The 14012-nt window shown below is 33.2% G+C and overlaps 1 protein-coding gene across 2 annotated transcripts in view; it reads right to left on the bottom strand.

Moving 5' to 3' along the window:
• LOC139489213 (uro-adherence factor A-like) overlaps positions 1–14012 on the bottom strand; it is a 43883-nt gene that overhangs the window by 23241 nt on the left and 6630 nt on the right. For both annotated transcript variants that reach the window (XM_071275421.1, XM_071275422.1), the window contains exons 4-7: positions 9540–12380; positions 8698–8853; positions 8167–8327; positions 7344–7562 (exon numbers count right to left, since the gene is read on the bottom strand). In XM_071275421.1, the coding sequence (XP_071131522.1) occupies positions 7344–7562; positions 8167–8327; positions 8698–8853; positions 9540–12380 (3377 nt within the window). The remainder of the gene's footprint in view (positions 1–7343; positions 7563–8166; positions 8328–8697; positions 8854–9539; positions 12381–14012) is intronic.

Raw genomic sequence — 14012 nt, 5'->3', positions numbered from 1 at the left:
TTATAATAAGAGAGAATTCAACATTACAAAAAATCTGAACTTTTTTTTCAAGTGGTCACTGAACCATGAAAATGAGGTCAAGGACATTTGACATGTGACTGACAGAAACTTCGTAACATGAGGCATCTATATACAAAGTATGAAGCATCCATGTCTTCCACCCTCTAAAATATGAAGCTTTTAAAAAGTTAGCTAACGCCGCCGCCGCCGGATCACTATCCCTATGTCGATCTTTCTGCAACAAAAGTTGCAGGCTCGACAATAATTATGGCCAAGTATGGTTAAATTTGGACCAGTAGTTTTAGAGGAGAAGATTTTTGTAAAAGATTAGAACAAGAGTGCACACGCTGAAATGTCTCGCCTTCTATACTAATCATTGATATTATGTTGATAGTCCTAAGTATAAAGTTAAGCTTTATAACAACTGTCACATACACATAACATTAACCTTGATAACTAAACAAAGACCAATGAACCTTGTAAATGAGGTCAAGGTCAGATGAACCATGCCAGGAGACATGTACAGCTTACAATGCTTCTATACAACATATATAGTTGACCTATTACTTATAGTTTAAGAAAAATAGACCAAAACACAAAAACTTAACACTGTGCAATGAACCGTGAAAATGAGGGGTCACGTTCAAATAAAACCTGCGCGACTGACATAAAGATCATAAAATATTTCCATACACCAAATATAGTTGACCTATAGCATATAGTATTAGATAAAAAGACCAAAACTCAAAAACTTAACATTGACCACTGAACCATGAAAATGAGGTCAAGGTCACATGACATTTGCCCGCTAGACATGAACACCTTACAATCATTCCATACAACAAATATAGTAGACCTATTGCATATAATATGAGAAAAACAGATCAAAACAAATGATTTTTATACAAGTTACAAAAATGACGAAAAGTTGTTCAATATTGACTATAAAGGGCAATAACACCTTAAGGGGTCCTCTAACAATTTTGATCATGCTGACTTATTTGTAGATCTTACTTTGCTGAACATTATTGCTGTTTACAGTTTATCTCTATCTATAATAGTATTCAAGATAATAACCAAAAACTGCAAAATTTCCTTAAAATCACCAATTTTAGGGCAGCAACCCGACAACAGGTTGTCCGATTCAATTGAAAATTTGTGAGGGGATATATCTTATTCTGATGGACATTAAAATCTTGAAAGATTTGCCCTAAATGTCTTAGTTTCAAAGATATAAAGCAAAAACTGCATTTTACCACTATGTTCTAATTTTAGCCATGTCGGCCATTTTGTTTGGTAGGCTGGGTCATCGACACATTTTATAAACTGTAAACCACAATGATAATTGTGGCCAAGTTTGGTTAAATTTGGCAAAGTAGTTTCAGAGAAGAAGATTTTTAGAAAAGTAACAAAAAATGATGAAAAGTTGTTAAAAATTTACTATAAAGGGCAATAACTCCTTAAGGGGTCGACTGACCATTTTGGTCATGTTGACTTATTTGTAGGTCTTACTTTGCTGAACATTATTGCTGTTTACAGTTTATCTCTATCTATAATAGTATTCAAGATAATAACCAAAAACTGCAAAATTTCCTTAACCCTTAGACTGCTGCATTGATTTCTATTGTACTTTTGTGTAATGCTGAGTAAAATTTTAATCACTGATGAAATAAACATGTTCACTTACAATTGCTGTATCTTTGTAAATATTGAATATTCATCAATAAAAGTTATATAAAAAAGTATTGTTAGATTCTGTATTTTTAATTTATTTTATTTTTGTGTGAGTCTCTGGTCATGTAAAAAAAAAAAAAAAACATGGACGATACGTCTTTACAAAGTATGGCCGTTTTTGTACTATGGCCGTTTCATCCTATGGCCGTTACGTCCTGCATCGTATATGTTTTACCTGTACAGGTGCGAAAAATAGGTAAACAAAGGTAAACTTATTTTTTCATGTTTTATTAAACGATCCATCAATGTAAAAGTATCCATGACTTCAGAATTGAACCAATATAGTTTAAAATCTCTTTTAAGAACTAAGTTCCATTGTGATTATCAAAAAATAAAAGTTTCTTCTCAGAAAAATGTAAATATATGAAAATAAGTAAGAAATCTAATAGCACTGACCATCCACCAATCTATAACCTACTAAATCATCCTATAGCACAAGTTAAAGAGGAAAAAGATATTGGAGTCCTCATTGATGCAGAACTCACATTCGAAAACCACATTAGTGAAAAAGTGAACAAAGCAAACTCCATATTCGCAGTTCTTAGAAGAACATTTAAATACCTGGGAATAGAGACATTCATGCCACTATACAAAACCATGGTTAGAACACACCTAGACTATGCCAGCTCAGTCTGGTCCCCATACAAAAAGAAAGATATAGACAAAATAGAAGGTGTTCAAAGAAGGGTAACAAAACAACTACCAGGGCTAAAAGACATGAGCTACCCAGAGAGACTAAAAAAACTAGGCTTACCTACATTATCCTATAGGAGAATAAGAGGAGACATGATCGAAACCTTCAAAACAATGAACGGACACTACGACAAAGAAGTTAGCTCATTTTTAAGAAAGGCAGAAGATTCTCAACAAAGATGTAGTAGTAGGACCAACAGTAATAAAGTAGTTCATCAAAGATTCCAATCTAATATCCGTAAACACTCTTTCTCTGTTAGAATTGCTAAAACCTGGAACAAACTACCAGATAAAATAACAAAGTCACCATCGATAAATTCATTCAAAAATCGACTAGACAAATATTGGTCAGACGAAGAATTATACTATAATGACTATAGAGCAGAAATATCCGGAAGTCACGGTCAAAATAGTATAAGAAACACATTAAATTACGAGTCTGGTGAAGAGGAACCTTGAGGGATCCTGTACTGGAAATCAACTATAAGTAAGTAAGACCAACGGCCTTTTTTATGCAAATATTTTCCGGTATTTTCCTCCAACTTTCACTGCGCCGGCTTTTACTTCCATGTCCAAATATATTTACACGACAAGTTCATTTTTAAAGCTTTCATCAATATATAATCTTGACAAACTTAAAGTTCGGGTCTATCGATGTTAGTCAATATTGATTCACATTTGAGAGGCGAAATGATAAACATCGCAAATCCTGTTTCATGTCATCCATTTTGAACAATGTCTGGGAATCCCCGTAATTCTCGCTTTAAAAGTCTTCTGTTTGCAGTTTTGATAGAATACTTCCATTTCTGTCTATTATATCTTCGGTTCTCGTCCAAATCCTTTTAATCGTCCGCCGCTGTTAAATCGTTATCATTGAAATACTTCTGAACGTGTTGGCCATTTCTCCAAACAATGTCTGCCATTTTGTCACTTTTTTCATCAAAAATTTTCACTTTCGGTTTATCGCTTATACCTGATTAAAAGTCAAGAGACACTCGAAAGAACGCAGATTTTAAGCCAATCAGAATCCATACAAGTCGAAACTGCCGCAATCTCATGAATATTGACTCCGCCCATTCCATGGTAACTGTGTAAACAAACGAGTACGAAAAACGACTATAGTCGCGAGTAGCAGTAGCGGACTGTCTTATCGGAACGACAATAGTCGCGCGTAGCAGTCTAAGGGTTAAAATAACCATTTCAGAGGCAGCAACCCAACAACAGGTTGTCCGATTCGTCTGAAAATGTCAGGGCAGATAGATCTTGACCTGATCAACAATTTTACCCCTGTCAGATTTGCTCTAAATGCTTTGGTTTTTGAGTTATAAGCCAAAAACTGCATTTTACCCCTATGTTCTATTTTTAGCCATGGCGGCCATCTTGGTAGGTTTGACAGGTCACGCCACACATTTTTTAAACTAGATACCCCAAGGATGATTGTGGCCAAGTTTGGTAGAATTTGGCCAAGTAGTTTCAGAGGAGAAGATTTTTGTAAAAGTTTACGGACGACGGACGACGGACGCCAAGTGATGAGAAAAGCTCACTTGACCTTTCAGGTCAGGTGAGCTAAAAATGGTTAAAAATTGACTATAAAGGGCAATAACTCCTAAAGAGGTCAACTGACCATTTCGGTCATGCTGACTTATTTGTAAATCTTACTTTGCTGAACATTATTGCTGTTTACAGTTTATCTCTATCTATAATATTATTCAAGATAATAATGAAAAACAGCAAAAATTCCCTAAAATTACCAATTCAGGGGAAGCAACCCAACAACGGGTTGTCGGATTCATCTGAAAATTTGAGGGCAGAAAGATCTTGACCTGATAAACAATTTAACCCATGTCAGATTTGCTCTAAATGCTTTGGTTTTTGAGTTATAAGCCAAAAACTGCATTTTACCCCTATGTTCTATTTTTAGCCATGGCGGCCATCTTGGTTGGTTGGCCGGGTCACGCCACACATTTTTTAAACTAGATACCCCAATGATGATTGTGGCCAAGTTTAGTAAATTTGGCCCAGTAGTTTCAGAGGAGAAGATTTTTGTAAAAGTTAACGACGACAGACGACGAACGCCAAGTGATGAGAAAAGCTCACTTGGCCCTTTGGGCCAGGTGAGCTAAAAATCAATTACTTTAACATTTGTGAATGGACTTCAGTTTTGAATTTTCGTAAGAGTTCCATATTTTTGTAATTTTACATTTCATACTGAAAGAGCTGAACACAATAGAGCATATTATACACTCTTATACACTGTATAAAAAACAACTTTTAGAAAATATGAATAATATTGGAAAATTTGAAGTCCTACCTAAAAATATTCTTTTTCCAAAACCACGGCCGACACTCGGCTAACCGAGAGTTTGGTCGGTTAATCTATATTGAGTATGCGGCTGTATCGGCGGTTGGTCTGTTAATTGGGTTGGTTATACGTCTGTTAAGAGTAAAACTCACAATTTAATGTTAAACTCTTTTTAATATACAGATTTTTGCCATATTATGAGAACCACATCAAAAAAAGAAAAGTGTCTGACAAAATGATATCTATCATAGAACATTTTCCACTAGTAAAAAAAATGCATAGCCTGCGCAGTTTTAAGTAAAACGAAAAGGCGTCTCGCAAGTATGTGGTTTTTATGCTTGTACGCATAGCAATATTTTGGATAAAAGGCTAAAAAACATTTTTACATATGATTTAAAGGACACAAAATAGTACTTTGGTTCTAAAAAAATAATTGTCATTGATAAATATTTCATAATTGTTATATAAGTTGAGTAATACCACATTTTAATGAATATTAGGGGAATACAGTCTGTTAATGGGTTGGACAATTTAAATCGTGTCAGTTAAGAGTTATTTAGCCACGACAATAGTCTTACTACATGTACCTTTAGTTTATATTTTCACATTGAAAAAAATGAGATGTACTTGTGACGAAAAGATTACAATACGGTGCAACAGTATCCTTATAGAAAGAGAACTTTTATTTTAATTTTATTTCTTTGCATTTCATTGAAGGGTGTGTCACTTCAATATAGCGTTATATATATATATGGACTGATTGGCCGCTCGAATTCGCACGAATTTATTATTTACGCCAAGTTATCAATTAGCCTTATTTTTTTTTATCTGTTCAAAGTCTATAACATCTATGAATCTGTCATGTGTTGCAATGCAGCTTGTTCAATTCCATGCGTTTTCTTTGAAATATTAAGGCTTTTCTACCTCAGGAATAGATTACCTTATGCCGGCGTCACACATTGGCGTATAGACCGGCGTGCACCAAACGTACAGAGAAAATTGACAAAGTCGGTATACGTTAGTTGCATGCCATAGGAACGCTTAGCAATAGTTCAAAGCGCGTTGCATAAGTTTTTAGTACGTCGAAATACAAAGGTAAAATTGAGAAAGGAAATGGGGAATGTTTCAAAGCGACAACAACCCGAACATAGAGCAGGCCAAGGCCACCAATGGGTCTTCAATGTAGAGAGAAACTTCCGCACCCGTAGGCGTCCTTCAGCTGGCCCCTTAAAAGATATGTATACTAGATCACACAAGACTAACAAAGGCCAGAGGCTCCTGACTTGGGACAGGCGCAAAATTGCGTCGGGGATAAACATGTTTATGAGATATCAACCCTCCCCCTATTCCTCTAGCCAATGACGGAAAGTAAATACGCTTGATGAACGCTACAATCACAGGAAATTTGTATGCAGCATAAAAAAAACATACAACATACGCCAACATACGTTTCTAGTACGCCCAATACACGCTTAAAGCTCGTTTTGCACACGTTACAAATATGATTGACAGGTTAAATGCATCCAAAATTACTAGCGTATTGGCAGCGTAAATGATTTTAAACACGCCAGTGGTAAACGCTGATGTGTGACGCCGGTATTAGTTGTGTTTCCTCAATGCTTTTCAACTTCGTATTTTATTTGGCCTTTTAAACATTTTTTTCGTCACTGATGAGTTTTTCGTAGACGAAACGCGTGTCTGGCGTAAATATAAGGCGTAAATATAAAATTTCAATCCTGGTATCTATGAGGAGTTTATTTCCGGTATGTATTGTCTTTTGAAATTAATATTACTTTGATATTACACTTTTTGAAACCATTTCTATCAATTTTCAGATTCCATTGTCTAAACTTATGTTTCATTTTTCATGTGTTGTTTCCATATATTCTAGCCACTAATCTTGAGTCTATCCCTTTATTCAGATAACACCCCATATAGCAATTAAATTATGCTTGTAATGTCATTCATAACTCTTAACAGACCAATTAACAGACCGAGTTTTATACATCCGACCCATTAACAGACCACATTTTTATTAAAAATTGATTTATGTCACCAAAATACAGTTTTTCGTGTAGATTTTTTACATATTGATGTTAATTAATATGGTAAACAAACATAATGCCTGTCTTTTTTCGATGTTCAAAATATTGCATGCAAGTAAACTCAACCAACTTGTCATTTTTGTGTACATTTTGTGTGTGTAAAATGTGTATAAATTTACTGATGAGTAACTCGCCTTTTCATTTTATAGATCGTTTATTGAAGCTAGAAAAAAATAATTACACCACTGGATTCAGTACTCCAAATCGTTTTGTCAGACATGAATAGTTTTTATGATATAAATATAATTAAAAAGTTATACAATGAAACATACTGACCTTGCAATGATTTTCTCGATAACACCTGATTAACAGACTTTAGCCAACCCGATTAACAGACCAACCGCCGATATAGCCGCATACTCAATATAGATTAACCGACCAAACTCTCGGTTAGCCGAGTGTCGGCCGTGAAAATATACAGGTTTAAATCAACTTCTGATCAGTCAAACTAATGGAGTATTATTATTCTGCTATATTGCAGTCTAATCATTTTACAAATATAATATTACCAGAGACAAAACTCTCCATTACTGGACCACACAGAAACAGCAGCAGGTAGATTATCTACTGAATACAATGACTGCAGACATCCCTCGGTACTCTCTAGGTTTTCACTGTTTGCCAGACTCTTCAGATTATTGTGGAGAACATATTTTGTCACATGGATTATCTTATCTTTACTGTAACCAACCATTATTACTCTATTACTAACATGGCAGGCTTCAACACTACAAACAATAATGGTACATTCATTAGCTCACACTTGAAATGTAAACCCCTTAATAGTCATGATAGTACGCTTTGAATCCATTTAGTTTTGAGTCTCTATTAAAATGCACTTTCTGTAAAATATTATGAAGTTAATTTCTATATTTCTTGATACTGTTCAACATTCATTTATTCGCATATATATATACATTTTTTAAGAAAAAACCCATATATCTTTTTTAATTAAGCAGTAATTAATCAATAAATTTTTCTGTACACTCCCAAGACATGGCAGCATAATGAACATCTAATGCATTGGTTGAGTATTTAATCATCCAGCATAGCCGAACTCACATCTTCTTATAAGAGCAGGCATAACTTAGGAAATGATACTTTTAATTTCATCATATCACTATAGCTAATATTTCAATTAACAAATTACATCCTTTGTCGGAAGAATTTTGAATAACTTCAATGGAGTATTTTTGAGCTGACCCATTACTTGTTTGACTCATCAAATTATCTACTACATGTTTGTCCAAATTAATGAATTGCACACACTCACACCATATATTAAATGCCTTGAAAACACTTTTCAGAAAAGAAAAATTAATAATTACTCACATGTCTGCTTCTACATTTGTGACTGTAAATAAACAATTATCTCTCTTGCTACTGTAGTGAGCTAGGTAAACATCTACATAGTTACTTCCCCTTCTGGCAGTAATGATGAAGAGTGCTCTCCCTTCCATAGAAAAGGAACATACTTTCTCTGCTGTCTGATTCTGTAAAAAGTTGAATGAAAGATGACATATTACATTCGTGTATAAACCTTCATAAAAAATAAATAAAGAGAAATTTTACAAATTTAGAGACCATGGCATTTCACTTCAATCTATTATAACAAAAATATGTCTATATTATTTTTAGTGGGGTTGCTGTTTATAAATAAACAATGTTATACACTTAAATTCTCCTTTTATTCATCCTTTCTACTCATTTTTATAATGAATGAGATATATTGATAATGATATTGTCCACCATTCCAGCTGATAAACATATCACTTAGTTGATTGTGTACTGTATTTTTTTATTTGCCATTCCTGGCTTCTGTATACAATGTAAGCTTGAATGACAACAGCAGTAGATACTTACCTTTGTAAATTCCCATGTATGTAGAGGAGAAAACCCCTTTTTGTATCTCCATAGCGATAAAGATTTCCTTGTCAAACAACCAATCACAGGTACTTCCTTTTTTCTAAACTTCATACTACAGGTACATAATGATATCAATGATTCATCTTCTGGTAGCTAAAAAAAACATCATACATATGATTAAGACATCTAAAAAATATAAAACATTCAATTATGTAATAGGTTTCTTTCAGGTGTTCAAAATAATTGTGTAGGTATTTCCAAATTTGTTGTTATCATGGCTTCATAGTCCCTATCAAACAATTATTTGAAAAGTAGTTTTCAGGAACAGGAATTTTTCATTGGGATTTCTGATCAATAGAAGTGGACCAAGGTCAATATTTTTATAATCATTTTGAAATTCCTATACAGACTGAGAATCATTGAAACCCAAACAGTAATGGACCTACTGCTCTATCAGCATGATCAGTGACTAAGATTTGCTTATGCCCTAGAGTGTAAAATATTGTCAAAGATACACCTTCTTACACATTTTAGCAGTATATTCAAGCAGAATTTCTATAGAAAGTTTGTTTTTCTTTCTATGTATGGATTATATTACCATGTTGACTCAAGGTCAATTGTTGTAAATGAAGTCATTGAGATTTCAAGTCTTAATAAGATATTTATGAAGTTCAGAAATTAAATAATAAAATTGAGAATGGAAATGGGGAATGTGTCAAAGAGACAACAACCGACCATAGAATAGATAACAGCAGAAGGTCACCAACAGGTCTTGATACGGAAATATTCTGGGAAAATTCACGAATGTGAAAGTCATCTGAAGCATCTTACTTTATTACCTGTAAGGAATTTTGCTGATCAGTTTCTGTCATACAGGTAATGTCTAGCTGCGAATCCATAGAATCAGTTTGACTATTTTCATATATTACTTCCTGGTTGCATTCCAATGAATTCATTCTGTCTACTTCTTTAGGATTTGGTGTAAATAAAGACTGAGATGATGTAAATTTGGGTATAAATAATTCGTCTTGTGAATCATCATTTGTACCTTGACAGATTTTTGGCAGTTCAAAATGTTTTAATGGAGTTTGTGATTCAAATTCTTGAGATTCACATGAAAACTGATTCAAATTCAATTCCTTCTTTTGTGGTATAATTTTTTTATCAACAATTTCTGAGGAATCTGAATGTTTATCCTTGTTTGTGGCTTTTTTAATCAATTCGGATGCCTCTTTACTCATGCTGATATCATTATTCATGTCCTTAATGTTATTTGCATCTTTTTGTTTGCGATCCATAAGTTTGTTTACATCTTCAACTTCACCCTTATTTACTGTTTCATCACAGATGATTGATAAAGCTTTTGCTGCTTCACTATCATGATGGTCAATATTTTCTTGATTTCTTTTTAATAGTTTCCCAAACTTTGAGACAGGCAAATCAAACTCCTTAAATTCCTTAATATTTCTTTTTGATTCATCAATGATATACTGAAAGAGAGAAGAAATCATAAAAGGACTTCCCATGGATGACCTCCTCCTAGTAGAATATTCTTTCTTTTCAACAAAACTTTCTTGTAACAATTTCAAGGTAGATAATTCCTGACTTTCATAAACTAAGGCGTTGCTTTTAAAAGTTTCAGTGCATATAGTGTCTTGATCAGTAATTTGACTGTCAAAGTTTTTGTCACATTTATCTCCCCTTGATGACTTATTTTCAGAAAGGCAATGATCTTCAGAATGTGCGTCATGGTCAAAAAGTTCTTGGCTCCCAGATATATCAACAATGACCTGTGATGATTTATTTTTCATGAGGTTGAGTGTTGGATCCACTTCTTTGGAAGGTAAAAAAGCATTACTGTTTTCTCTCTCAGCTGTTTTCCTGATAGATTTCTTTTTTATAGGACGACCTCTTTTCTTTCTCCGATTACAGGTGTCAGTTGAATTATTAGATAAAGTTGATGAAGTTGATTCTTGTGACAAGACAAGAAGTCTTTTGTCAGTTTTTAGTTGAGAATTCATAAGCTCTAATTTATTAAATGTAATTTCTTTCATTTCTAAGTCTTCATAACTTGTTTCAGAATTTGGATTCAAGTCAATTAAATTTTGTTTGTTATAATCAATTACTTGATGACTATTCATTGTAATCCCATGATGGAGTTCTTTGAAAGGAATATCAGGTGTGCATTCAATAACAGTGTCTTGACTTGACTGCAAATTTAACTCTTTATAATTTCCAATATTCTCCTTCAGCCCTTTTTGGTCATCAACTGTTTGCAATTTTTCCTCACTGTTTTTATTCTTTTCAGGAAAGTTAAACCTGGTGGAAAAAGCTGTTTTCTTCTGCTTACTTCGTTTAGTTTTAGATGGTCTACCTCGTCTTCGTGGTTGTGAGTTTTCTTGTGATCGACCTATCAAGGAATCTTGAGATGATGACTGTGTATTGCTACAACTACTCAGACTTACAGTTTTTACAGATGACTCTTCATTATCAATCAATATGGCTGCCTTTGTACTATATAACAATTTGTCATTAACAGCTGTGTCAGCTGTATCCAAGACAAAAGCTTTGTCCAAATCAACAGGTAGTCTTACATCTGGAGTGCATTCAATTACAGTTTCCTGAGACATCACACCCACATTATCTGATGGATTCATGTCTTCTTTTGTTTGAATAACTCTTGACTCAGAAAATGAATTAACTGGATCCTTATTTAATTTTGAAGATCTTCTTCTTTTTTGTTTCATGGAACCCTGTGTTTGTGAACATTCAAAAAGTTCCTGAGATGACAAATTATATCCATCTTTTAATTTGACTTCTGAACTACTTTTCACTTGAGTACCCAGCAAAGATTGACTTACATTTTCACTATTTTCTAAAGAATCTGCTGTTTCTATGTGATTAACCACATTCTCTTTCTCTTGGTTTTTATTTTTATTTCTAATTTTGCTTATACTGTCCACAGACATTTGTTTCTCCTCACCTTGACCAAGATTTAAGCTTCCTTCATCAGGTTTTGATTTTTTGCTCAAATTTAACTCTGATTTAGAATTTAGATTTTTCTTTCTTTTCAGTGATAATCTCCTCTTACTTCCGAGTGCAGAATTCTGTGAAGTATCGGTTGACAATGGTGTTGAACTTGGTTGGGAATCACCGATCAAAATAGGCGATTCCTCAGACTGACCAATATTATCTGTGTCATAGACACCGTCCTGCCCTCTCCCTTTGTTTTTCTGTTCATAACATGTGGTTATATCAATGTCATTGCCATGATTGTTCCTGGAGTCTTTTCTAATTTTCAGTACAGAAGATTCGAAGCTAGAACAATCAGATCCAATTTTGTTATCAGGAATACTTGGCTGAATTTTATCCTTTTTTATTAGAGATTCAAGTGAAGTTTTCTTTATGTTGGGAGTGACAGAATTATCCAATAATTTTGAAGTTGCTGTTTCGCTAGTAACAATTGGTGAATTTGTCTCTGATACTTGATTTTGTTTAGGCAGTGAATGTTTTTTAGGTGAAGATATTTTTGACAAAACAGTAGTTGTAATTGTATCCTGTCTACCAGTGTCATGACTTGTGTTTTCACTTTGTATCAACCGCCCATTTTCTTCTGGCTGGTTGCATTCTTTTAGTTTTTTCTTTACATGATCTTTTGCTTCCAAAACCCTATTGAATTTCTACAAATGAAGGAAAAAAAGATAATAATACACATGTATCATTAAATTATAAAAATATTCATATAAATGTATTGTGGATGTATTTATTTTTATGGATATCACTGATTGTGTGGATTGAGGGGAAAAGGTATTTTTTGTCGATGCTTAAATTCATGGTTTAAAATAAATCCCCACTACTTAAGTCCTAATGTAAATTATAGTATTCAGTTTAACCCTTAAACTAATGGTAAACATTTACCCTAAAAATACATTAAGTTTTGAAGTAGTCTGTTTGGTTTTTAAATATTTAAACATAAAGTCAATAACTATTATAATTGTATAAATAAACCAATTGTTCAAGACGTTTCGGCCATTGGCCTTCTTCAGTTGTTTATTATTCCTCTAAACTACATGGCTGCCATTTCTTTTTTCAATCATTGAAAAGATGTTATAGATATAATGTTATAGATATAATGTTTATCTATAACATCTTTTCAATGATTGAAAAAAGAAATGGCAGCCATGTAGTTTAGAGGAATAATAAACAACTGAAGAAGGCCAATGGCCAAAACGTCTTGAACAATTGGTTTATTTATACAATTATAAAAGGTATGTTCCCTATTGGAATTTTGAAAACAAGGATCAATAACTATTGTTAAATATACAATACTGTAAACCAATATAGCAATTTATTTTCGCGAGTAGAAAAATATCACGAATGTAAATCGTTGTGAAAATGTAAAACTTAGATCATTCTTATTAAACTTGATCAAGTAAATCAGAAAATCATGAATTTAAATAGCTGTGGGTGGTCTGGAAAGGGTAAAACGCCATATAAAGTATCCAGGAAAATAAGTTGGTTTACAGTAATGGCAATGTACTGACTTTATCAGCAAGAATATCAAGCGAAGTCATAAAATTATGTATTTCTTTTTATCAGAAATTTTTCTTAACAAAATGTTTTTGTTGTTGTTGAAATTACAGTGTCAGAATAAAATTAATAAGTTAACAAAACTACTATCACCAGTACAAAACTTGTAATGTAATTGTTTTTCGGTTGTATGAATGAATTTACAAGACATGGATGGACATGAACATGCAATGTTGCTGTGCTGACACCTGACATAATAGAGCCAAATATTTTCAGGTATCAAATCCTGACTACCGGTACAATCTTAACAAATATAAGCGGAAGGATCAAAGGTAAAAAATATGTGCAAATTGATAATAAAACTTCATTTAGACGAACTACATCCCATACTCTTCACAAAAACTAAGCTTAAAGTTTCAGTAAGATGATAAAAGTATGCAGGAAAACTGAGAACTAATGATTAATCATAGGGCTTGTAAGCACAGAAGGTTAAAGGTTGCTTTGGTTTATCAATGGGAAGTCAAATTCAATATTGAATTGTCAATAAAGCATTGGTTGTACATTTGTAGTTGATTCAACTACAATTCAGGACAATGGGAGATAACTCCAATTTTTAAAGATAACTATAACAATGACAGCATTTATATTTTTAGAACAGATATGAGATTCCAGTACCTTGTTCAGTAATTTTCTCGACATGTGTAACATGGTTTTGTGACTTGAATATCATAATCTGAGCATATATTACATTAATAAATTTCTGAAAATTATCATTGATAGGA

The sequence above is a fragment of the Mytilus edulis genome, chromosome 9 (genome assembly GCF_963676685.1).
Source record: "Mytilus edulis chromosome 9, xbMytEdul2.2, whole genome shotgun sequence".
NCBI classification, from domain to species: Eukaryota; Metazoa; Mollusca; class Bivalvia; order Mytilida; family Mytilidae; genus Mytilus; species Mytilus edulis.
Note: the sequence above shows the minus strand (reverse complement) of the source record. Positions and strands in the feature narration are given on the sequence as shown.